The sequence below is a fragment of the Ovis aries genome, chromosome 3 (genome assembly GCF_016772045.2).
Source record: "Ovis aries strain OAR_USU_Benz2616 breed Rambouillet chromosome 3, ARS-UI_Ramb_v3.0, whole genome shotgun sequence".
Lineage (NCBI taxonomy): Eukaryota > Metazoa > Chordata > Mammalia > Artiodactyla > Bovidae > Ovis > Ovis aries.
The window spans coordinates 209470289-209495547 of NC_056056.1; the positions used below are offsets into that span (position 1 = coordinate 209470289).

The 25259-nt window shown below is 49.6% G+C and overlaps 1 protein-coding gene across 3 annotated transcripts; it reads right to left on the minus strand.

Annotated features, from left to right (window-relative positions):
* Positions 1-661: 661 nt before the first annotated feature.
* Positions 662-24678, minus strand: CD4 (CD4 molecule). Of its 3 annotated transcripts, XM_027965769.2 has the most exons (10): positions 24562-24678; positions 17403-17491; positions 17115-17279; positions 7512-7670; positions 6623-6856; positions 5305-5643; positions 3908-4108; positions 3078-3199; positions 2660-2727; positions 662-2391 (listed from the first exon to the last, which is right to left on the minus strand). In XM_027965769.2, the coding sequence occupies exons 2-10, from the start codon at positions 17449-17451 to the stop codon at positions 2361-2363; spliced, it is 1368 nt and encodes a 455-aa protein (XP_027821570.1). In that variant the 5' UTR covers positions 17452-17491; positions 24562-24678; the 3' UTR covers positions 662-2360. The 3 variants fall into 3 exon arrangements, with proteins under 3 accessions (XP_027821570.1, XP_042101168.1, NP_001123374.1); XM_042245234.1 differs by lacking the exon at positions 7512-7670; NM_001129902.1 differs by lacking the exon at positions 24562-24678 and having other exon boundaries at positions 2361-2391; positions 17403-17451.
* Positions 24679-25259: the final 581 nt, after the last annotated feature.

The following is a 25259-nucleotide window of genomic DNA, read 5'->3' on the forward strand; positions in this document are numbered from 1 at the left end:
GCTGGAGGCTGCAGGAGTGAGGGGCTGTGGCTACGCTGGGGCTGCTTGTGGGATACATGGGGTGGGTGAGACAGGGGGCTAGAAGGATGCACCTCTTCCCAATCCACTGCTGCCCCCTCCTGGAACACAAACTCACACTTGTGTGGGGGACACACACAGTTCTCACGCACACATCACAGTTTCTCACGTGGCACACGCACACATGGTCCCTGCAGTCTCTCCCCTTCAGTAGAACACATACACGCGCACACTCAGGGCCCTTCGGAGTAGGGAGGCGGCTAACCACCTCCAGGGGATATTTCCCTCCCCAGGGAAACTTGATCTGCTTCTTGGGGGCAAACTTGGCAACCTGTCCTCTGGGTCTGACCCCACAGATCAGAAGATTCCAGATCCCCAGGAAAGAGTCCACTCCGCCTCCCCCTCCATCCTTGGGTCGGGAAGATCCCCTGGAGGAGGGCATGGCAGCCCACTCCAGTATTCTTGCCTGGAGAATCCCATGGACAGAGGAGCCTGGTGGGCTACAGTCCATGGGGTCGCAAAGAGTCGGACATGACTGAAGAGACTTGGCACACAGTGTCTCCCCAACCCCTCTCTCTGTCTCTGTCTCTCTCTCTCTCACACACACACACACACACACACACACAAATGAAGAGCATCTTCCTTAAAGTTAAGTCTCTTGTATTTTTTCTCTCAGCTCAGGGAGGCAGGGGTGGGGACAGGTCAGGAATACAAGCAAGCCTTTGGGACCCCTGGCGACAGCTGGGTGTTCTTCCTGAAAGAGGCAAATTGGAAAGAAAAGAAGGGAAAAGGGTAGGGATTGCGGGAGGTGATGAGAAAGGGAAGGGAGGAGAGTGGGGCAGAGAAGGCTGGGGATCCTGAGAGAAATGGATCAAGAAGAGGAAGAAGAAGAAAACTTGTAACCCTGAGATTTTCTGTATCCTGAGTCATTTGGAAGAAGGAAGAAGGGGGTGCAGGGTGGGGAGACTAAGGCCCAGGGGTATCACCCTTCACAGGAGTTGCCCTCAGAGGGTTCAGTTTCCAGCCAGCTCCCCACCACTCCCCCTGGGCAAAATTCACTTTCCAGAAGGTTCTGAGAAGGTGAGTTGCGGTCACTGGACACTCTCTCCCACAGGGCCTGTGCCCTGATTAGGAGAACTACAGGTTTTGTTCCCTGGTAACAGGATTCTGCAGCCAGCAGGAGACCAAGGAGGGATTCTAGGCAGGGAGGCCCTCCTGCCTGATCCTGAATTCTCTGAGGCAAACTCCCTGCCAGGAAAGGCTCCCATGGAGGGACAAGGGACATCTGTGACCAGCCAGCTGCAGAGACCTGCATGGTATCTGTCCCTCTATTCAAGAGATAGCAGTGGAGCTAGCAGTCAAGAGACCTGGGCTAGTCCACATACTAGCTGTATGAAGCTAAGCAATCTTGCCCCTCTCTGCCTTCTGTTTCTGGTCTATAAACTGGAGATGCTAGTCTCGGTCCTGTCACTACCCAGCCTTGCAGGATTTTCATGAGGCTGAAATAGACATTATTAGTCAGTTGTGTCCGACTCTTTGCAACCCCATGGATAGTAGCCCGCCAGGCTCCTCTGTCTGTGGGATTCTCCAGGCAAGAATACTGGAGTGGGTTGCCATTTTCTTCTCCGGGGATCTTCCCAACCCAGGGATCAAACCGAGGTCTCCTGCGCTGGCAAGCAGATTCTCTAGCGTCTGAGCCACCAGGGAAGCCTATAGACAAACAAAGGAACTGGTTTGTAAACACAGCCGTGCTGCTGAGGTGATAAGGAATCATGTCTGGGCACAAGTGTGCCCAGGGTGCCTGTTTGTGCCCAGGTCAGGATGTGAGTCTGTGGTTCTGCCAAGGCAGAGTGAGATGCAGGCAGAATAAAATGCTGCTGGCTGGCAGTCAGGAGGAACCTTTGGATCTGAATCTGTCCTTGACTAGCTGTGTGATCCTGGGCTAGTCCCTGCCCTTTCTGGTCCCAGGGTCCTCTCCCCGTACAGTGACAGTCTTGAGCTTCGTGCCGCAGACACCCAGCCTCACCCTCCAGGCCAGGCTGGGCTGGTCCCTCGTGCTGCCCGGGATCCGAGCCAGTGGTGAGGGAGAGAGTCAAGAGAGAAGTCGTCAGAGAAGGGTTAGGGCTGAAGTAGAAAGAAAACGAGGAAGAGGAGGAGAGCATCTGGAAGAGCAGACCCCAGGCCCCCTCGACCAGAAGGGCGGGAGGTGGCCACAGGCCCCAGCTACATTCATCTGGTCCCCAGGCCCAGGGGCCCAATAGGAGATGCAGCGGAGGTAGGGTTGGGGGGCGGCGGAGCCTGGTGGGGAGGTTGCAGGTGAGAAACTCCTCCTGGTCAGTGCCTCAGGTGAGACTGTGGGTCTTCTGGAGCCGGCTGGAGGGATGAAGAATAAGAGGAACAAGTCTGTGCCTCCCAGCCCTTTGCTTTCCAGGCCCTCTGTGGTTCCCAGAGCCTGCTTTTCTCTTCCAGCGCAGGGCCGGCTTCCAGCCCCACCCTGGGCCCCCTGCCCCTCACCTGGTCCTCCATCCCCCTGCCTGCTTCCTGCCTCCTGGGCCATCCCCACCCGCTTCTCTCCTCTGCACCGCCTCCCTCTAGCCTGTGTCTCCTCCCCTCCCGCTCCTCCACCCTCCCAGTTCCTTACTGGGGGCACTGGCAGGTCTTCTTCTCACTGAGGAGCCTCTTGATTTGAGACATCCGTTCTGCCTGGCGCTGTCCAGGGAGAAGGAGGCTAGTCGTGAGGGCCCCGGGCCTCTGAAAGGGAGCTGCCCCTTGGAGGGGAGGCACGGGGGGGGGGCGGGGGGGGAGGGGAAAGGTGGGAGGGGAGAGGCCAGGGCTGTGGCTGAGGAGGCCATCTGTCCCAGAATTGACTCTGCGCCTTCCCTTCTCTCCCTCCTCATGGGATCTGGGATGGGGCCCAGCCGGCAGTGAGGGAGGGAGCGGTGGGCAGAGGGAGCCAGAGGAGAAGCAGGTCATAGACATGGGACACCTTCGTGGCGGACAGGCCTCAGGGTCTTGAGTGCCCCGTGGGGGCGCGAGGACGTCAGGGAGGGCTCACTCACCCTGCGGTGCCAGCATTTAACACAGAAGATGCAGGAGCCAGTGAGAAGCGCTAGGCCTGCGATTCCCCCCAACACCATGGGCAGGAGCTTCGGCCAGGCCTGGATGAACTCTGACGGCAAGACTGCAAGACAGAGAGAGGCGTGCTCAGCTCCCTACCCACTGTCAGGGCAAGGGTACACCAGGGGGACCAGGAGAGAGGGCCTCACTGCCCAGCCACACTTAGGTCTGGTCCTTTCGATGAGAGAGCCAGGCAGGATACATGGGCCTCTTAGGGGCCACCAGGACTGAAAGGGAAAGGCTGGGGAAGGATTTTTTTTTAACATTTTATTTTTTAGTGTTTAAAAATAAAATTTAAAAAAGACATTGTTGTGACAGTTTCAGGTGAAGAGCAAGGAACTCAGCTATAGATATACATGTATCCTTTCTACCCCAAAGCTCCCTTGGGGAAGGGGTTTTAAGGTTAGATACTACTGCTTTCTGGGGAGCTAGACCAACAGTCCCCACCCTTGCTATGCTCACAAATGTCTGTATGTTTGGGTGTGCATGTATCTCTGGGTCTGAAGAGGAGCCAGGAAGGGGGGCTCTTGGTCAGGTGAGCCCCGCTCCTGGGTGGTAGACCTCAGGGAAGTGGGAACTTATAGGACTACAAGAGCCCAGGGCCACGCCCCACTTCACCTCATCATCCCTGTGTCCTAGGCACCTCACCTACCACCCTACCCATCTCAGAACACCTGGGAGGCTGGGTAGGTCTCCACCAGCCCTGGGAGGCTCCCCCAGCTGAGGAGGCAGGGGCTCGGGGTTAGGCCATGGAACATGGACCCTGACTCACCCTCGATCTTGGATTCCAGCAGGACTTTGCCCTGGTCACTCAGCAGACACTGCCACATCCCAGCCTTGGGTTCCAGCTCTGTCACCACCTTTGGCTGATTTGAGCTCTTCATACTCTGGTTCCCCAGCTTCAAGTTCAGGGTCAGCCTTGGGGGGCTGGGCCCCAGCACCTCACAGGTCAGACTATTTGGGGACTTAGTCACTGTAGAGGGACAAAAGCCTGAGACTGGGACCCTGGACCTCCAGGAATTCGACGATGATGACGATGATGCTTTACATCAGCACCACTCTGCTAGCCTCTCAGAGCGCATTCTCATTCAGTTATAATGGAGGAAGCACAGCTTCTGAGGTCCAACAGTCTTAGATTTGAAACCTAGCCCAGCTGCTTAGGATCTGTGAGTCCCTGAACAAGCTACTTACCAACCTGAAGTGTTAGTCACTCAGTGGTGACTGACTTTTTGTGACCCCATGGACTGTAGCCCACTAGGCTCCTCTGTCCATGGGATTCTCCAGGCAAGAATACTGAAGTGGGTTGCCATTCCCTTCTCCAGGGGATCTTCCCCACCCAAGATCAAACCCAGGTCTCCTGCATTGCACGCAGATTCTTTACCACGTGGGCCACCAGAGAGACCCCCACACAATTGTTAAATGGAAAGATACGCATAGAGCTCTTGAATGGGGGCCTGGCATGTATGAAACACCCAATCTAAGCCATTATTATTGGTGATGTTATTATGGTAATTAAGGAGATAAGGAGGGAAGCACTCAGTATGACACCTGACATTGTCACCATCACTGTGATATTGTTATCCTCCTTAGGACAGAAATGACCCACAGAGGGGAGGGGCTTAGTCGGGGTCTGAGAGGGTCCCAGCACAGGCAGAACTACAGCCTGGTTCTCAGTGAGGCCCTGGGGAGTTCTAGTGGAGCTCACCCTAGGCCTGCTCATGGATGTCAGGGAGGGACAGAGGATTCCAACCTCAGCTCAAAACCAACCCCCAGGGGCATACCCCCAGGGACTTCCCCCCAGGGACTTCAGAGTCTGCCTCCCAGTGCAGGGGACTCAGGCTGGATCCCTGGTCAGGGAACTAAGATCCCACATGCGGCAGCGCAACTAAACCCTTCGAGCTGCAATGACTGACGTGCAATGCTCTAGAGCGCATGCTCCGCAAGAGAAGTCCTTGTGCCTCAATTAGAGAAACCCTGCGTGCCACAATGAACCCAGCAGAGCCACATTTTTTAAAAAAAATTTCCCCAAACCAGAGGGCCCTTGATGGGCTCCATCAGGCATCCAGGGCCTAGGCACTCTCTTGAATGGTCTGTCGTGACTTAGAGGAGCCCTGAGCCAGGTCCCTTGGCCCTTGACCCCACCCTTGCTGTCTCAGCCTAGCTCCTCACCTGTCATCACCACGAGGTTCACTTTCTGATGCAGCTTCCCCTTGGTGAGATCCAGGGTCAGGGTTCCAGAACCCGCGTACTGAGGCAAAGTCCGCTGCAGAGTGAGACGCAGCGGTAGCCTCTCCCCCATATGGAGCTTGACGTCCTTGTGAGTCTTGTTCACCTTCACCTCTCTGTTCCTCAGGGTGAAGGTGACCCAGGATTGGGAGGAAGAATCCTTGTTTGCCTGCTGCCAAGTCAGCTCCCCACTCAGATTTTCATCCTCGAAGGTGAGTGGGAAGGAAAACTCCGCCTGCTCCCCCTCCTTCACATAGACTGTTTCGGGGGCCTTCTGGAAGGCTGGAGGGGGAGGGAGAGAACCTGGGTCCATACAGGGCGAGGCAGGCGCAGGAAAGGGGGCCAGGTGAGTCCAAACACTTGGGCTGCCACTCAAGCCCTTCAATTCCATTCTATATCTCCTCTCCTCTCTCTGCTCTGCACCCCAGGGAGGTGCCACAGCAGCGCCCCCTCCCCGGAGAAGCCCTCCTAGAACAGCCCAGCCACAGGGGTCCTCTCCTTCCTCAGGATCCCGGAGCACAGAGGGCATCTGGCCCGTACCACATGGGTACAACATTCATCACCCTTCTCCAGGTAAGCGCAGACACTGGCTGACTACGTGCCAGGCGCTGTTCTAAGGGCACTTCATACGTTACTTGTCCTCATGACACAACAAGGTAGGTTAGTTCATTCCCATTTTGCAGATGCAGAAACCAAGGCACAGAGAGTTCCAGTGACCTGCTCAGGGCCACACAGTCAAGTCAGAGCCAGGATTTCAGACAGAGTCCATGAACTTCATCACCATGCTACCCTCCTGTGTGTCACAGGGTCTGGGGGAGCACCTGCCCTCTGGGCTTTTTTTTTTTTCCTTCCCAGTGCCTACTCAGGACTCTGAACCTGCAACATGGAGTTTCATCAGGGCTGGCTTGTTGCTGTGAGCATCTCTGAGTTAGTAGACTCGTAACTTGGTGGGAGGGGGAAGCTGAGGCAACCAAGAAGACAGACGCCCTTGACAGCCCTCCTCTGGGGCTTCCTCTTGGGTCTCTGGGGTCCCTGACATCCTTACACCCCCATCCCTTTTTTCTTCCGTGTCCACTCCCTCAAGGATGGCTTGTGAAGAAGAGAGGGCCAGTGTGTCCCTTAGGGCAGACTTCTGCTCCAGGGGATCCTGGCTTCAGCCTCCCCTTCCCCCTAAACCAGACCCCCCAGAGCAGAGCAGTGAGGGCAGAGGAAGGTCTGGCAGGCAGGGGGTGCCTGCGGGGGAGGGAGGAGCCCCTCTTACCCAGCACCACGATGGGTATTTTGATCTCCAGTGTCTGCTGGCTCTGGGAGATAGTGCACGTCCAGGTACCACTGTCCTGCAGCCCCACCTGGGCCAGTGACAGGCTCTTGAGTTCTTCCTTCCTATTATTCCCTGGACCCTTCCACTGCACAGAAGGGTTGCTCCCAGAGGGACTCTCCAAAGTCAAGGTCAGGCTCTGTCCCAGCAGCACGCGGGTGTCCGAGCTGGCAGTCACTGTGAGGAGAGCAGGCGAACTGTGTCACACACACACACACACACACACACACACACACCCCATCTCCCCAAGGAGAAGAGAAGAAGCCAGGAAGCCTCGGGTATTGCTCTGTGGTCCGTTTGTTCTTTCAGTCGCTAAGTTGTGTCTGACTCTTTGGGACCCCATGGACTGTAGCCCGCCAAGCTTCTCTGTCCATGGATTTCCCAGGCAAGAACACTGGAGTGGGTTGCCATTTCCTTCTCCAGGGGATCTTTCTGATCCAGGGATCAAACCTGCGTCTCCTGCATTGATAGGCAGATTCTCTACCACTGAGCCATCTGAGAATCTGCAGTTACCCTTGTTCCAACATCTCCCTTCTGTCCACCTCCAGCCCAAGGCAGGGTTTTCTCTCCCCTCCCACTCTGCTCTCTTCCTTGTCTCTCTCTCTCCTCCCTCTGTCTCCTGCCTTGCCACCCCTGCACCTCCCGCTCAACCCCAGGTCTCTGTCTCTGCTTGCCTGACCCAAGGCCTGAGGAGGCACTGAGAAGACACAGCGGCCTGTCTGATCTGTCTTCAGACTGTTGAAATGCCAGCAGCTCAGGCCCTGGTTTGGGTGCAGGGATGCGAATCAAGGAGGAAGGGAAATTGGCTGAGGTCCCAGGCTACCCCACTCACGTCCGAACACCTTCAGTTCCACCTCGAGCTTCTTGCTATCCACTTCACAGGTATAAGTCCCCGAGTCAGTTACTTGGAGGTTCTTGATGATCAGAGGAAAGGATCCTTGGTCCCACAGGTTTTTTTTGGATTCCACTCGATGGCTCAGTTCAGTGTTACCTGGGAGCAGATCCCGTATGGAGGAGGTTGGGGTACCCTGGAGCCAATGCATCCCTGGCAAGGGTGGTGCCCACGACTCTTCTGATCTGAGTTGCTGATCTCTGATAGAATCTGCCCTGGTCCTATCTGAGAACCCTAGACTGGTGAGGAGGTCCAAACACATTCCTTTACCTGGCCAGGACAGCATCTCCCTAACCCCAAATAAAATCGTAACCTCCCTTAGAGAGTATCAGCCTCTACATGTGCGCACGCTAAGTCACTTCAGTCATGTTTGACTCTTTGCGACTCCATGGACTGTAGCCCACCAGGCTCCTCTAGAGGTCCATGGGATTCTCCAGGCAAGAATACTGGAGTGGGTTGCTATTCCGTCCTCCAGGAGATCTTTCCTACCCAGGGATCTAACCCATGTCTCCTGAGTCTCCTGCATTGGCAGGTGGATTCTTTACCACTGAGCCACCTGGGAAGCTCCACCAGCTCCTACAGGCCAACACTTTACACACATCATCTCAGGTAATTGTCACAAGTCTGAGAAATAGGTACCGTTTTGCTTATCTTGCAGATAAGGAAACAGAGGTTCAGAGAAATTAAGTAGTTGTCCAAACTCTTGCTTACCCATTATTGGCAGGAACACAAACCAGTGCAATTTCTTTGGAAAGTTATTTGTTTTGTTCTTATTTTTTCAAGTTTTTATTGAAGTATAGTTGATTTTAAAATGCTATGTTAATTTCTGCTGTACAGCAAAGTGATTCAGCTATATGTATACATACAGCCACTCTTTTTAAAAATTCTTTTTCCATACAGGTCATTACAGGGTGTTGAGTAGAGTTCCCTGTGCTATGCAGTAGGTCCTTCTTAGTTATCTGTTTTATATATAATAGTGTGTATATGTCAATCCCAATCTCCCAATTTATCCATCCCCCTGGAAGGTAATTTATAATACTCCCAGAATTACAAATGCACATACAGAACAAAATGTCCACCATGAAAGGAGAGGTTGAATAAGTTAGACTTCACCCTTTCAGTGGAATGCTATAAGAGAAGAATGAGGAGGCTGTTTATATTCTGAGATGGAATAATATCTAAGAAACACTGTTAACTGAATAAAGCAAGATATTTTCAAAGCTACCACTGTTTGAAAAGGAGGGGGAAAGTTATTTATCATCTATCTACCTATAATATCTGTCTATCTATCTATCTTATAAACGAACAAATATTTGTAGAGGTGAACACAAGGAAATGGTCACCTTTGTTGTCCCTGGGGAGAGGACGTGAACCCCATGAGACAGGTGTGGGAGAGCTTTTCAGTTTATGCCTTTTTCAATTCTAAGATTGAATTTTGACTCCAGTAAGTGGTGGAGCCAGAATTAAAATTCAGTCTGTTGAGGAACTTCTCTGGTGGGCCAGTGGCTAAGACTCTGAGCTCCCAACGCAGGAAGTTCAATCCCTGGTCAGGGAACCAGATCCAACATGCCACAGTTAAGACCTGGCACAGACAAATAAATAAAAATGAATATTAAAAAAAAAAAACTTCCGCTGCATCCCCTGTCCGCTCAGAAGATAACTCCCAGCCCCGACCTCTCGCCTTCCTCCTGGGCCCACGTTTCCAATGGCCCAAGGAATGACTTCATCTGGATGTTCATCACCCCAAAACTCAGCTGGTTACAAATGCAATCTAACACCCTTTCACTAAAATAACTTGTCCTCCTTGCTTCCCTGTTAAAAGCTCTTCTGGGTCCAATCAAGACCCCCTTGTCCAGACTGTTCTATACTTTGTAAAAGCGATTCTACTTTGTGAAAGTTCTAAGACTGTGAGAGAGTCTGGGATCAGTTCTTGGAGGAGACCAGTACAGAACAAAGCCTTAGAAGAAGAGTAGGCAGGGGACTTCCCTGGTGATTTGGTGGCTAAGACTCCACACTCCTAGTGCTGGGGGCCTGGGTTAGATCCCTAGTCGGGGAATTGGTCCCACAGGACACAACTAAGAGTTCACATGCCTCAGCTAAAGATCCTGCCTCAACTAAAGTAAGATTCTGCCTGCCTCAACTCAAGATCCCACAGGCCAGACAAAGACTAAAGATCCTGCATGCTGCAACTAAGACCTGGTACAGCCAAATAAATAAATATTTTTCTTTAAAAAAAAAAAAGAAGTAAGCTAGAGGAAAGTGTTGCAGCAAGAATGTCTAGGAAGGGGGTAAAGTTCCAGGACAGTCACACAGGCAGCCGCCTCAAAGCAGTGAGGACAATACCTGGGTGTGAGGTGTCCGGCTGAGGAGCTGCGGGGACCCATACTGAGGGAATGAACCTCTGGCAGAGGCTCTTCCAGGCTTAGCCTAGTGGAATAGGGTGTGACTGGCATTGTATTGGGAATCAGCGCGGCAGTAGGAGGAAGAGAAGCGAAGTAGGGCAGACCAGCAGCAAAGGGAATTGCCAGGAAGCGCCCACTGTAACCCAGGGGCGGGGTAGGTGGCCTTGGCTAATGAGACGTTCCCATGAGAACACAGAAGGTGAAACGGAAGAACACTTCCACAGGAAGGAATGGCCCTAGGCAGGGACTGAGGGGAAATCAGGGATTGAAGTAGGGGGCCAAAAATCAACTCTGGTTCAGAAACTGGGAGCAGTCAGGAGAGGGATCCTGCTGTTGTCAGAGATCAGGAAGTTGGGAAGGAAGGCCATTCTGGAAGAAGTTCAGATCTGAAGAACAGAACAAAGACATCGACACAAAAGAGGTGAGAATTTTTAGAAAGGAGCACAGTGTTTCAGGCTCACAGGCGATCATAGAAATGCAAATTAAAACGAGGATATGTTTTTCAACTCTCAAAATTAGCAAAAAATAAAAGAGAGAAGGTTTTAAATATTGGTATTCAGTGCCAGCAAGGGCTCCAGTGAGAGACACACACAGTGGCACTATTATCTAGACTTACTGTAAACGGATAGAACCTTTCTGGAAGCAGTCTGGCTGTATACACCAGCTTTTTTTTTTTTTTAAAGCTCATATCCTTAATTTCATTTCTAGAACTTTATCCTTAATAAGTTTAAAATTCAAGCCAAAATGTAAGTACAAAAACAATAATTACAGTGTTCTTAATAAGGTGCAAGATTAGATGAAAAGATAATGGCTGCATACTAGAGCATACTAACTTGATGATTATTAGGTAAGCACTACAAATGACATTTATAAATAATTTTCAATGAAATGGAAAATATTCATAATATACTTTTTTAAAGTTGTGTTAAGATCATCTTTACTTTTTCAGTTAGTTATTTGAACTACAAAAATTATACAGACTTACGGACTCAACATTTCTCTCCTTCCTTGCCCACCCTCAATACTACTGCAAACAACTTAGTGTGGATTTCTTCATGCCTTTTTTTTCTGTTTGTGTGGATACATATTTACACACATTGAATTTTCCTTTTTTTTGGTATCTATTTTTATTTAATATTAATTTGGCTACACTGGGTCTTAGTTGCCATATGGGGGATCTAGTTCCCTGACCAGAGATCAAACCCAGGCCCCTTGCATTGGGAACACTGAGTCTTAGCCACTGGACCATCAGGGAAGCCCCCACATTGAATTTTTAAATTAAAATGGGACTCTATTATTGATGCATACATTGCTTACTTTCCACTTAACAAAATGTGCTTGACATCCTTCTAAGTGTGTGTGTGTGTGTGTGTGTGTGTGTGTGTGGAGCGTCTTCATTCTGTTTGTTTTGTTTTGACATTATGAAAGCTAATCATTTTACTCTGATGATTCTTTAAACATTTTCTTCTGAGAAAATCATGCAACCATAAGAAATAGCGCAGAAATATCTGGAATATCCTTGACCCAGCTCACCCCAAAGGTAACAGCTTGCAAAACTATATAGCACAGTATCGCTGCCAGGATATTGGCATTGACACAATTCAAGATGCAGAACATTTCTAGCACTATAAAGATGTTATCCTTTTCTAGCCAAATCCTCTTCCCTCCCAGACCCCTTCGCCCTGACTCCTGGCAATCACTATGTTCTCCAGTTCTATAATTTGTCATTCTGAGAATGTTATATAAATGAAATTATATAGTATGTTACTTTGTGGGATTGGCTTTTTTTTTTTTTCCCATACAGCATAATCCTCTGGAGAGTCATCTAGGTTGTGGTCCAAAACTATAATTCTTTCTTTTTACTGCTGAAAAACAATCCATAGCATGCATACAACCATTCACCCATTAAAGGACATCTAGGTTATTTCTAGTTGTTGGCTACTACTAATAAAGCTGCTGTCAACAATTTTACACAGATTTCTGTGTGATCATAAGTCTTTCTTTCTCTAAGGGGTAAATGTCTAGGAGTACAACTGCTAGGTTGTTGGAGGTTAAGCTTTCTAAAGAAATTTCCAGGGCTTCTCTGGTAGCTCAGTGGTAAAGAATCTGCCTGCCAATGCAAGAGACACAGGTCTGATCCCTGGTCCAGGAAGATCCCACATTCCATGGAGCAACGAAGCTTGTGTGCTACCACTACTGAGCCGGTGCTCTAGAGACCAGGAACCACAACTACTGAAGTCCCCAGGTCCTAGAGCCCTTGCTACCCAACAGGAGAGGCCACCACCATGAGAAGCTTAGACACTGCAGCTAGAGAGTAGCCCTCACTCCCTGAAACTAAAGAAAATCCTGAGGAGGAATGAAGACCCAGCACAGTCAAAAATAAGTAAATAAATTTTTTAAAAATTGCTGAACTGTTCTCTAGAGCAGCTGTACCATTTTATACTCCCACCAGCAATGTAAGAGTAACCAGTGTCTGCACCCTCACCAGCACTGGATGTTACCTTTTTTTTTTTTTGTTTAAATTTTGGCCATTCTGATATGTGTGTGGTGATATCTCACTGTGATTTTAATTGGCATTTCCCTGATGACTAATGACGATGAACACATCTTCATGTGTTTGTTTGCCATCTCTATGTCCTCTTTGGTGAAATATCTCTTCATGTCTTTTGCTTATTTTCTAATTGGATTGTTTGGGGTGTTTTTGGTATTGAATTTTGAGAGTTGTGTTCATCTTCTAGATACTAGTCTCTGTTGGATATGTAGTTTGAATATATTTTCTCATATTTTATAAATTAAGACAATTTTCCTCTTCTCAATAGAGTGTTTTGCAGAGCAAAGTTTTTTTTTTATTTTGGTCAAGACCAACGTGTCAGGAATTCCCTGCAAGTCCAGTGGTTAGGACTTGGCACTTCCACCTCAGGGGGCACTGGTTCTATCCCTGGTTGGAGAACTAAGACCCAGCAAGACGAGTGGAGTACGCCAAAACATAAAAATAAAAAAAGATCAATATATCCATTTTTCTTTTTATGGACTGTGCATTGGTATCTAGTCTAAGAACTCTGCTTAGTCTAAATCCTAGTTCATCTCCTGAAGGAAACATAGAAACTGATGAAAACAGTTGCCTCTGGGGAAGGGAACCAAGTAACAGGGGATCAGGAGTAAGAGGGAGATTTATCGTCACTGTGTGTCATCCAGCTCAGCTCAGTTCAGTTCATTCTCTTAGTTGTGTCTGAATCTTTGCTGCCCCATAGACTGCAGCACAGCAGGCTTCCCTGTCCATCACCAACTCCCAGAGGTTGCTCAAACTCATGTCCATCAAGTCAGTGATGCCATCCAACCATCCCATCCTCTGTCATCCCCATCTCCTTCTGCCTTCAATCTTTCCCAGAATCAGGATCTTTACCAATGAGTCAGCTCTTCGCATCAGGTGGCCAAAGTATTGGAGTTTCAGTTTCAACATCAGTCCTTCCAATGAATATTCAGGACTGATTTCTCTTAGGATTGACTGATTTGATCTCCTTGCAGTCCAAGGGACTCTTAGGAGTATTCTCCAATACCACAGTTCAAAACCATCAATTCTTTCGTGCTCAGCTTTCTTTATAGTCCAACTCTCACATCCATACATGGATGCTGGAAAAACCATAACTCTGATTAGACGGACCTTTGTCAGCAAAGTAACGTCTCTGTTTTTTATTATGCTGTGTAGTTTGGTCAAAGCTTTTCTTCCAAGGAGCATTTTTTAACTTCCTGGCTGCAGTCACCATCTGCAATGATTTTGGAGCCCAAGAAAATAATGTTTGTCACTGTTTCCATTTTTTCTCTTCTATTTGCCATGAAGTATTGGGACCAGATGCCATGATCTTAGTTTTTTGAATGTTGAGTTTAAGCCAACTTTTTCACTCTCCTCTTCCACTTTCCTCAAGAGGTTCTTTAGTTCTTCTTCACTTTCTTAAGGTGGTGTCATCTGCATATCTGAGGTTATTGATATTTCCCCTGGCAGTCTTGATTCCAGCTTGTGCTTCATCCAGCCTGGCATTTCACATGATGTACTCTGCATATAAGTTAAATAAACAGAGTGACAGTATACAGCCTTGGTGTATTCCTTTCCCAATTTGGAGCCAGTCCATGTCCAGTTCTAATTGTTGCTTCTTGACCTGCATGCAGATTTCTCAGGAGGCAGGTAAAGTGGTCTGATACTCCTATCTCTTTAAGAATTTTCCAGTTTGTTGTGATCCACACAGTCAAAGGCTTTAGTGTAGTCAATAAAGTTGATTTTATTGACCACACTATAGTAGATGTTTTTCTGGAACTTTCTTAATTTTCGATGATCCAACAGATGTTGGCAATTTGATCTCTGGTTCCTCTGCCTTTTCTAAATCCAGCTTGAACATCTGGAAGTTCATGGTTCATGTACTGTTGAAGCCTGACTTGCAGAATTATGAGAATTACTTTGCTGGTGTATGAGATGAATGCAATTATGCTGTAGTTTGAACATTCTTTGGCATTGCCTTCCTTTGGGATTGGAATAAACACTGACCTTTTCCAATCCTGTGGCCGCTGCTGAGTTTTCCAAATTTGCTGGCATATCGAGTGCAGCACTTTCACAGCATCATCTTTTAGGATTTGAAATAGCTCAGCTGGAATTCCAACACCTTCACTAGCTTTGTTCATAGTGATGCTTCCTAAGGTACACTTAACTTCACACTCCAGGATGTCTGGCTCTAGGTGAGTGGTTACACTACCGTGGTGACCTGGGTCATTAAGATCTTTTTTGTATAGTTCTTCTGTGTATTCTTGCCAACGCTTCTTAATAATTCAATTTATTAATATCTCTTAATGACTTAGTTGCTCAGTTGTGTCCAATCCTTTGTAACCCCATAGACTGTAACCCGCCAGGCTCCTCTGTTCATGGGATTCTGTAGGCAAGAATACTGGAGTGGGTTGGCCTTTCTTACTTCGGGGGTCTTCCCAACCCAAGAATCGAACCCAAGTCTCCTGCAAGTCTCCTGCATTAGCAGGTGGATTCTTTACCACTAACGCCACCTAGGAAGCACAAATAAATAAACTAAACTTGAGCCGCTGATTGTTTTGTATTAATAGTCCAAAAGAAGCAATAAATATTGCATGCCTCCTAATGTGATGAAATTGGTAATATAAAACACCATCTATAAAACGATCTTGTCAAAAGATCAAACGTGTGCACCTCAGTGTCCATAGCAGCACTATTTGCAATGGCCAACACATGGAAGCAACCTAAATGTCCATCAACAGAGGAATGGATAGAGAAGGTATATATAATGGAATATTACTCAACCATAAGAAAGAATGAAATAATGCTATTTGCAGCAACATGGATGGACTTAGAGATTGTCATACTAAGTAAAGTAAGTCAGAAAGAGAGAGACAACGATCATATATCACACATATGTGAAATCTAAAATACGATACAAATAAACCTATTTACAAAACAGAAACAGATTCACAGACAAAGAAAACAAACTTATGGTTGCCAAAGGGGGAGGAATAGTGCATAGATATAACTGAATCTCTTTGCTATACACCAGCAACTAACACAACACCGCAAGTGAGGCTATAGTTCAATTTTAAAAAAAGATGGGGCTATAATGCCTTGTAATATGGAGTACAGCTATTAAATAAGTCACTGAGAGAAAAAATGAACATAAACTTGATCATGTCTCTAGATCTAATCACCATTTCTAGGAGATTTAAGGGACAGAGGAACATGTTGAATGCTACCACAATGTAAAACTTATAGGGCAATTGCCTGGTTTCTTCAAATATCAGTTGCAATAGGGGGCAGAAAAAGGAGAGTAAATGTATAAATTCAAAGAGATTCAAAGGTCATATCAAGAAAATACCATCCATGAATTTTTATTTGAATTCTGATTCAAATAGACCAGATGGAAAAATAATATTATGAGGCATTTGGGAAAATTTGAACACTGGATATTTTTGTCATAAAGGAATTAATTTTAAAGCATTGATGATGATATAATAGATGTGTTTTTAAATCAAAATATAGTTGATTTACAATGTTTCAGGTGTACAGCAAAGTGATTCAGTTATATGAACCAACATTGGTCATGAATTGATCATTGTTAAACCTGAGAGAGATACACAGAGGTTCATTATATATTTATTCAACTTCTATATACATTTGAATTAAGAGAAAATGTTAAAAAAAATAAGCAGTGAAATGAAAACAATAATAAATCAAATAAACTTACAAAGAATAAATACATTTCACACCGGTGGCATTTTTCTACTTTTGACTCTATGACTTTCTCCCATTCAATAATGTATTGAATATTAGAAGCCATACCCAGAAGAAAGAAGAGTTACTTAAACAGGAGCATGAGGGTAAAATTTACGTGAAAAAATAAGGTTGCAAATTAATGTTCCTAAGAAGTTTTGAAATCTTAATTCTTTCCGCTTTGGAAGCTAGAAAAAGACTTCCCTGACGGCGCAGTGGATAAGAATCTGCCTGCCAGCGCAAGGGACATGTGCTCAATTCCTGGTGGGGAAAGATCCCACATGCCGAGAAGCAGCTAAGCCCGTGTGCCACAACTGCTGAGCCTGAGCTCAGGAGCCCACATGCCACACACGAAGCCCTTGCCTAGAGACTGCGCTTCGCAGCAAGAGAAGCCTCTGAGATGAGAAGTCCACACGCATGAACTAGAGAGTAGCCCCCGCTCGCCACAACTAGAGAAAAGCCCAAGTGGCAGTGAAGGCCCAGGACATTCAAAAATAAATACATTATTTTTGAAAAAGCTAGGGAGAAACATTCTGTTGCTCTTAATGGAAGTAAACAAAGTATCATCATTGGTCTGTAACAACAATATTCATGAAATCATGGGTTTCGTATGATAACTATTTTTCTACTATCCATTAAAATAAGGTCATCAATATTAAAATAATGAAATTATAGTAGACCACCAGAAGCCATTCCCCAGCCCGCCAGTAGCTGGCAAAGGGTGGTTCCGGACTTGGGGAGTCCCTGAGACTCTGGCTGATGGCAGAACCCTCCAGAACCCCAGAGTTTACTAGGAGCTGGGCCCTGCCACCGGGGTGTTCATTCCCCAGGGCTCTCTTCTCTAAACAGGGAGCAGGGTCCACCTACCTTTGTGCAAGAAGGAGTTATGACTCCCCAGAATCTTGGACTGGGAAGAATCTTTCCAGCTGAAGACTATGTTCTTCTTCTGGGAAGCCTGGCAGGGCAGCTCTGCCTGGCCTCCTGCCTTACCCAGCACCACTGCTTTTCCCTGAGTGCCAGCCGGGAGCATCACTAGGTGGAAAAACAGGGGAGTCAGGCCTTGAGGCTGTGGTTGCCCCATCCCCTACCTGGCATTCCCCAACCAGCCCCTCCTCCCAAGCCACCTGCACCCAGACCCCAAGTCTGAGCACTCACCCAGTTGCAGCACCAAGAACAGGTGCCTAAGAGAGGTCCCCGGGCCCATTGTGGCTTTGCTGAGGCAGGCAAGGACCTGAGCCTTCGGCCTGGGGGAGACACCAGTCAGCAGTTAGCAGGCGTTCATCTGGCTGGGTCCCCTTCATGACCTAGACAGCCAGGCGGGAACCTAGACGTGCAGGCCTCTGAAGAAGACACCCATGGGTTACATGCCACGCATGCTGTGCCTGGGCCAGGGGTGGGTTCTTTGCCAGGGGGAATCAGAAAAGGATTCTCAAAAGACTTCCCTCATGGTCCAATGGTTAAAAATCCGCCTGCCAAGGCAAGGAACATGGGTTCAATCCTTGGTCTAGGAAGATTCCACATGCCAGGGAGCAACTAAGCCCTGTGCCACAGTTATTGAGCCTGGGAGCTGCAACCACTGAGCCCACATGCTATGGCTACTGAAGACCACGTGTCCTACAGCCTGCACTCCACAACAAGAGAAGCCACCAGAATGAGAAGCCCTCACACCGGAGCTAGAGAGTAGCCCCCACTCGTTGCAACTAGAGAAAGTCTGTGCCCAGCAACGAAGACCCAGCACAACCAAAACTTAATTAATCAATCAATGAATTACAAAATAAAATGAGTGAACAGCTTTTGGTATGAAGTAAAGTTTTTAAAAAAGAAGAAAAGAATTCTCAGAGAAGGTGGCAAATTAGTAGGAACTGAGACTAGGGAGTCAGGCCAGGTCATGAAGGTCCCGCAATGCTGTGACCCTGGGCGCTCGAGGGAGCTTTACTTAGAGGACAGGAGTAGACTTACAGGATGGATCCCTCCAGCTGCTGAGCAGAAGAGGACCTGGAGGAGGTCAAGCATGGGAGGCAGGATTGCAAGAATCCTGGTGGGAAAAGATGAGGCCTGAACTCAGAGAGACAGACTTAAGGGAGGAGCTCTGAAAGAAAACCCCCAGGACCTGGGGTCTGATTCAGTATGAGGGATGCAGTCAGGGAAAGGGCAGAGGGTGATTCCCTAGAAGGCCTCTGAGTGGGACAAGCAAAAAGGCAATACTCCGGAGTTTCTGTGGGCTTGGAAGACAGACAGGGCCGTGGGGGAGAGGGTCGCAGAAGGGCTCTGCATGGACCTGGAGGAATGGGCGCCACTGGGTTGGAGCAGTGATTCCCCATGTGTGATCACCCGAGAACTTGTGAGACAGGCAACCTCTGGGGCCCACCCTAGACCTCCAGGATCGGGAGCTGGGGTTGGGTGCAGCCGTCTGTGTTCACAGCCCTCTGGGGGACTGCTGCACACTCAAGTCTGACAACCCCGAGACAGCTGGAAAGGAAAGGGGAGGGCACCCCACCACAGTCTGCAGAGTCGGGGGCAATGGGGGGGCATGTGGCTGTGGAGCGAAGTCTTGGGGAGTGGAGCCTGATCTTGAAACTTGCTGGGCAGGCCAGAGAGTTAGGGCTTGGCTCTGCAGGGTGCTGGGAGCCGCTGCTCATTTTGGAGCAGATGTGACAAGGTCTTTGAGAGCTTTAGGAAGCTCAGTCAGATGGTAAGGGGACCAGATGACACGGAGGAAGTAGAGCCAAAGGAAGGCCACCAGACAGTGCCTCGCAGGCAGGCGGCACCAGGCTCAAGTGTCTTTGAGGGGGTGGTGGAGGCTTGGACTAGAAGTCTGGGAGACTAGCGGAGGCAAACTATTACATACAGGATGGATAAACAACAAGGTCCTACTGTATAGCACAGGGAACTATATTCAATATCCTGTAATAAATCATAATGTAAAAGAATATGAAAAAGAGTATAGTATATATAACTGAATCACTTTGCTGTACGCCAGGAACTAACACAACACTGTAAATCAACTGTACTTCAAATTTTTTTTTTAAGTATCTTTGAATTTGGCCCCAGATTGAGGGCAGGCCTCAGAGCAGTGACAGCCTTGGGGGCTGTCAGCACACACCTGGCACGCAGCTTGTGTATCCAGACCTACTTTTCTCCCCCCAGCCCCACCCCAGCCTGGTCTTTCTCTCTGCTGGGGACCACCTTTCAGTGAGCTGTCTGCTCTGAACTCCCACTCTGACCCCCTTATGGGCACATCCCACCTTCTACTGTAGTTTCAGTTCCTGCCTTTCCTCCACCAACCGTCAATCTTAAGGGAGATCAACCTGAATATTCACCGGAAGGACTGATGTTGAAGCTGAAGCTCCAATACTTTGGCCACCTGATGCGAACAGCCAACTCACTGGAAAAGACCCTGATGCTGGGAAAGATTGAGGGCAGGAGGAGAAGAGGATGTCAGAGGATGAGATAGCTGGATGGTATCACCAATCCAATGGACATGAACTTGGGCAAACTCCAGGAGATGATGAGGGACAGGGAAACCTGGCATGCTGCAGTCCAAGGGGTTGCAAAGAGTTGGACACAACTGGGCAACTGAATAACAACTTTCCTTCACCAACTTGATCTCTAGGCTAGAGATGATGGTCCAGCCATCATCTGGCCACCGCTGGCTCCATTCTGGAGCACAGAGAAGGGACTTGGGATGTGTTTGGTTAATTTAAACCAAATTTAATTGAACAGAGAGGGGAAATCACTGATTACTTTTTTCTGGACTCAACATGGTAATTCTGTTACTAAAAAGTGTCTGTACACACCCAAACCTGGCCTGAATGAAGCCAAGTCATCCCCATCCACACAGCCTACTCTTGTGCAGGTCCTCTCAAGTATTCTCTTTTCTTTTAAAATTAATTTATTTTTAATTGGAGGATAATAGCTTTACAGTGTTGTGTTGGTTTCTGCCATACATCAACATGAATCAGCCATAGGTATACATATGTCCCCTCCCTCTTGAACCTCCCTTCCACTTCCTCCACCTTCTTTCATTTTTAAAATTTTTTGACCACACCACGAAGCATGTAGGACCTTAGTTCCCGATCAGGGATCAAACCTGCGCCCCCTGCATTGGAAGCACAGAGTGTTAATCACTTGACCAGCAGGGAAGCGCACACCCCCGACCCCCAGGCATTCTCCATGCTCTCTGCCCTGCTCTCCACAAGGAGGCTGCCCACTGCACACCTTATACACTGTGTCACCCAGGCTCCCTCGCCCTTCAGCTCCTGGTTGGGGTTGGCCGATGGGGAGCACCCACAAGAGATGAGAGGGCTGGGGAGAGAGGTTGGGGTGTTTTATCCTTGTTCTCTCCTGGCTCAGGGCATATTTTCTGGCATCAGCTGTATTCCCTCCCTTGCCCTTTCCTTCCCATGATGACCATAGCTCCTTCCAGGTGGCCCCCTAAGAGCAACTCAAGCCCTCACTGGGTTCCAGAAACACCAGGTTGGCCCTTTTCCCTTCAGGACTCTGCCCGCTGCTTTGGCATCTGGTGCCTCAACACCTCTTTCTGCAGGTGGTCTTGAATCATCTGCAATGGACTCCATTTCCTATTGGCCACTGACCCATGATGAGGAGGCAGCACTTGAATGCATGCTAAGGGCTTGACCCTCCTAGTGAGGTTCGGGCCGGGGAAGCCTCCTCTTCAAGAAGTGTTGAGGCACCAGATGCCAAAGCAGCGGGCAGAGTCCTGAAGAGGAAAGGGCCAACCTGATGTTGCTTCATCTGCCTGAAAGAGGAACTACTCAGGGGCTAATGCCTGGTAGGATCTTGCTCGAATTTTTTTTTTAAAACAAGGGAAATAGGAAGATAAGTGGTCAAGAAGGACATTTTGGGGGCTTCCCTGGTGGTCCAGTGGTTAAAAATCTGCCTTGCAATGCACAGGACACGGTTTGGTCCCTGGTCCGGAAAGAGTCCATGTGTCGCGGAGCAACTAAGCCTGTGCGCAACAACTTCTGAGCCCACGTCTAGAGCCCAAACTCTGCAACGAGAAGCCACCACAGTAAGAAACCTACGCACCGCAGCTCGAGAAAGCCTGCATGTGGCAACAAAGACACACCACAGCCAAAAAATAAATAAATCTTTAAAAAAAAAAAAAAGGAGGAGGTTTCCAGGAAAGGAAGAAGGAGGCTAGGTCACGGGTGAAGTTGTTTACTAGTTGTCCTGGGACCACACATCAGGAGGCTGGGGTGAGAGAGTAGAGCGGGGCACTCTCACATCTGAAAGTAGGTCCCACTGTCCGCCCATCCTAGACTCACCGTGTCCTGGGTGAGCAGAGAATGAGGGAGTCTCCATGTGAGATGCCCTTCCCTGAGGTTCAGAGTCAGCTTAGACGCCTGAGCAAGACTAGGGACATTCCTGTCCCTCCCCAGGTGTGGTCAACTTTTCCTCCCCACTCCGTGATCCTGGCCTCAGTGCAAGGCCCACTTCCCACTCCTAGATTCCTGTGTTGCCCCAACCCACCAGCCCAGGGCTCAACTTGGTCGGTGGAGGAGGTTCTGGGTTTCCAGATGCTGTTTGCTTTGATGCCTGGGGCTTCCGCTGCCGCCCCAGAGAGCTGGCCTTTGATCCCCACATCCTCAGCCTCCCCAGAAGCACTCTGCCCCGGTACAGTAGCATCCTGTACAGTGTACACCGCAGGCTCCTGAGGCCGGCGGGAGGGCCCACTGGTCCCCGAGGCCTTGGCTCCTCTCTCTCTCCGTTTCTCTGCTCGCGTCTGTGCTTCCCCTCACCTCTACCTTCAGCTCCCTGTGTCTGTCTCTCCTCCTCTGCTAGGAGGCAGTTCTAGCTCTCCTGGCTTGCCTGCGGGGCCCCTTGCTTCTTCTCCCTCAGAATCCCTTCTCTCTCCAGCAGCCACTAAGCTCCCGTCCCTCCTGGCCTGGAAACCAGCATCCTGGCCTCCGGGTGGAGGGTCGCAGTCTCCACAAACTCCTGTGTGAAGGGCCCCTACAGCCTGGGGCCCAGGATAGATGCCAGGGAGATGGCTGCGGGGTGGACAAAGAAAAAGGACAGATTCCTCGGAGGAACACACAGAAGTCCCAAGGGAGGATGATGGGAGGATGGGAGGGAAAGAGAAAGGCAGGGAGGGACCCAGATTAGCTCATTAAAGCAGCAGCTACATTCACACAATCCACGATCACACACAATGCCTCACACACAAGGCCCGGCGTAGCACAAACGAGGTAGGGCGGAGGGAAAGAAGGAGACTCTGAGACACAAGACACAGGCCTGGAGCAGGACACCGAAAGAGAGGCAAGGAGAAGCCAAGAAGGCAACTGCGCTGCTTGCCCTCGGAGCCCAGCCGCCCCCTACCCGGGGCACGGCTGAGAAGCGAGGCTCGGGGCTGGGGGGAAGAGGGCACAGCCCCACCGCAGTGACAGTCTGTGGTCCCGCAGGCACTTTTATCTCCTCCGCACAGCCCCCATCAGCCCCCTCCAGCCCGCCGCGGATGTGCCCCCTATTGCACGCGCCCCGTCTGCTGAGCTCCAGCTTTGTGCGAATGTAACTTCCTAGAGACATGGTCCCTCGAAGGGACCCTTGTGGTTCGGTGGCTGCAAACCTCCACCATCCTCTCCTTTGCCTCCGCCGCCCACATGGGGGGGGAACGGAGCGCCCCCTCTCCTTCCACGATCCCCGGAGAGGTGCAGAGCCGACCTCAGCCAAGGAGCCCACAAACCCCAGTCCTTGCCTGGCCCCTCCACACACCCACCCTCATCAAAGGCATGTCACTCAACCAAGACTCACTGAAGCTCTAAAGCGGCCAGGCCCTTGTCTACCCAACTCCTTGATGCCATGCCAGGGCTAGGATCAGGGTCCAAGGGCTATGGGGCTTCTGCCCAGAACTGGTTGATGGGAGAGAGTCTTATCTCAGGTGGGCTTCTGCCTGAGGGCCCCCACACTGAAGGAGGGAGACATCTCACAGTCCTCTGGGAACCCCTTCTTCTGCGGTGAGGAGGGCGGCCATTTTGTTCCAGCCCAGACTCTACACAGCAAGAAATTGTCAAAAACGCAGTGCGCGGACCTCCCCGGCATCAGGCTCTGCTCTTAGCCCTGCACCCCAAAAAGCCCACCCCGAAAGGGCAGGACATTCAGGAAGAGCTGTCCCACCTAGAGCGCAATGTTTTTGAGTGAGTGACAATGGGGCCTTTCTCTTCTGAGGGATCTGACTATAGAGAGGAGGCCCCCATCCACACACACACACACAGAATCCGGCCAGAATGAGAGGACAGTGGACACCCTGGGGGACAGGGCTGGAGGCCAAGGAGGCCTCAGGAGAGAGGAGAGGTCTGAGGACATGGAGGAGGGAGGCTGGGGTCCTTCGGAGCATTCTGCTCAAGAGGCATCACCTCCTGTGTGTCCCCCACACACCCCTCACCCAGCTCAGGGAGGGTCTGCAGGTCCTTCTCTAACCCCCCCACCAGCCTCCTTTTCTAGAGCAGCTGAGACACCTAACACTGATTTCTTAGAACCAATTTTTCTAATGACATAGTGGCCTAAAAATACGTCTCTCTCCCTTTTACCACATGTCATACCCAGGAGCTCGGTTTCACCCCTTTCTCAGAATTTTAGCTTTCAATCATCTCATTAATCATTTTAAAGCTAAAGTAGAAGTGTCTTTAGATACACTGTTCAAAAATACTAGAAAGGCACGGAAAGCAAACAAAAGTGTAGAAACATCAACTGAGAGTCGAAGGAGGCTACACCAGTCATATGGCTTATGAAATGCTGCAAATATGATTTCTGGTGTGAGTTTTTGGTGAGCGAGTCATTGGGAAAATTAATTTGAGGAGAGAAATGTCTCTAGACCAGGTTCTACTCCTTTTTCTCTTGCTTTTATATTGTTTTCTCTTTTCCTTTCTTTTTCCTGGGCCTCCTCCCTCTGTAATATTTGTGGGTTCTTTCTATGTCCCTCCCATTTCTTCTTTCCTCTTTTTTTCCCCTCTTTTCCCCTCTCCTTGTCTTTATCTCCTCTACTCCCCATGACCAGTGGCCTTTTTCAGCCCAGGGCCCTCAAACGCCCATTTCTTCTCTGATCTCCAAATCCGAGTCAACACCCTTCCGCCCCGGGAACTGAACTGTGTGCAGCGGGGCTGTGAAGAGAAGCATGGCAGAGTCTCTTGGCTTCTGCAAGCTCACATTTCCAGGGGGAGAGTGTGGCTCGGGAAATGCCAGAGAAGGTGGCCAGAGCTCTGGGCAAGACCTGTGACGCCAGCGCATCTCCTGCCTCGCTCCCCTGCCCTCCCTGACCCTCAGAAAGGAACGAAGCCTGGTCTGTGCCTCTTACCTCCCAGCCTGGGTCTCTCTTCCTTTCTGCTTCTAGCGCAGGTGTGTCTCTGTGAGGGTTGGGAGCAGAAGCCCACTGGGGAGGGTGCCTGTTACTTCTGCAGACAGAGATACGCTTAGAGGGAGAGACAGGAAGCCTGGTAGCGAGTCTCCTCCACTCCCCAGGCCTGGGCCAGCCCCCAACGTCACCACCTAGGGCTGGGGTCCCCACCCCCTGCCTTTTGGGGAAGACGTCAGAATGAAAATGGCAAAGTCAAGGGAAAAAAATTCAGCAGAACCCGGCCAGAGCCCAGAATGTGGTCCCGCTTCTCGGTGGATGGCAAGAAAAAGCGTCAATGTGCTTTGGGTGGCTAGCAAGAAAAACACTGATGGACCAGTGATATTACAGTCTGGCCAGAGCTTCGGGGAAACAATTTAAGTGGGAGGCAGACAGAGGATCTGAAATAACGGCTGTGGTCAGCCACACACAGCATCGAACTCCAGGGCCAGAGGATATCTGTTCAGCAGGTGCTTCCAGGGCCCCCTCACCAAAGGCATCATAGTTGGGCCCGTGTGGCAGAAAGGGCCGGGGCTAAGAAGGGGCAGCTGAGACAGTCAGAGTGACCATAGACTGGGCTTCTTTCTGTGAGTCTTCATTTCTGGCCAGTCCACAAATGTTTCTCTCTGCTTCAGATCTCTCATGAGCACCAGATGGGGGTC

Bases quoted from the DNA above. Each gene is read 5' to 3' on its own strand.
- CD4 (XM_027965769.2), bottom strand. From the start codon at position 17,451: ATGGGCCCGGGGACCTCTCTTAGGCACCTGTTCTTGGTGCTGCAACTG. The intron at 17,280-17,402 runs GTGAGTGCTCAG...TTTTCCACCTAG, and splicing joins GTTCTTGGTGCTGCAACTGG to TGATGCTCCCGGCTGGCACT. The intron at 2,392-2,659 runs GTAAGGAACTGG...TCATCCCTCCAG, and splicing joins AAGACCTGCCAGTGCCCCCA to CCGGCTCCAGAAGACCCACA.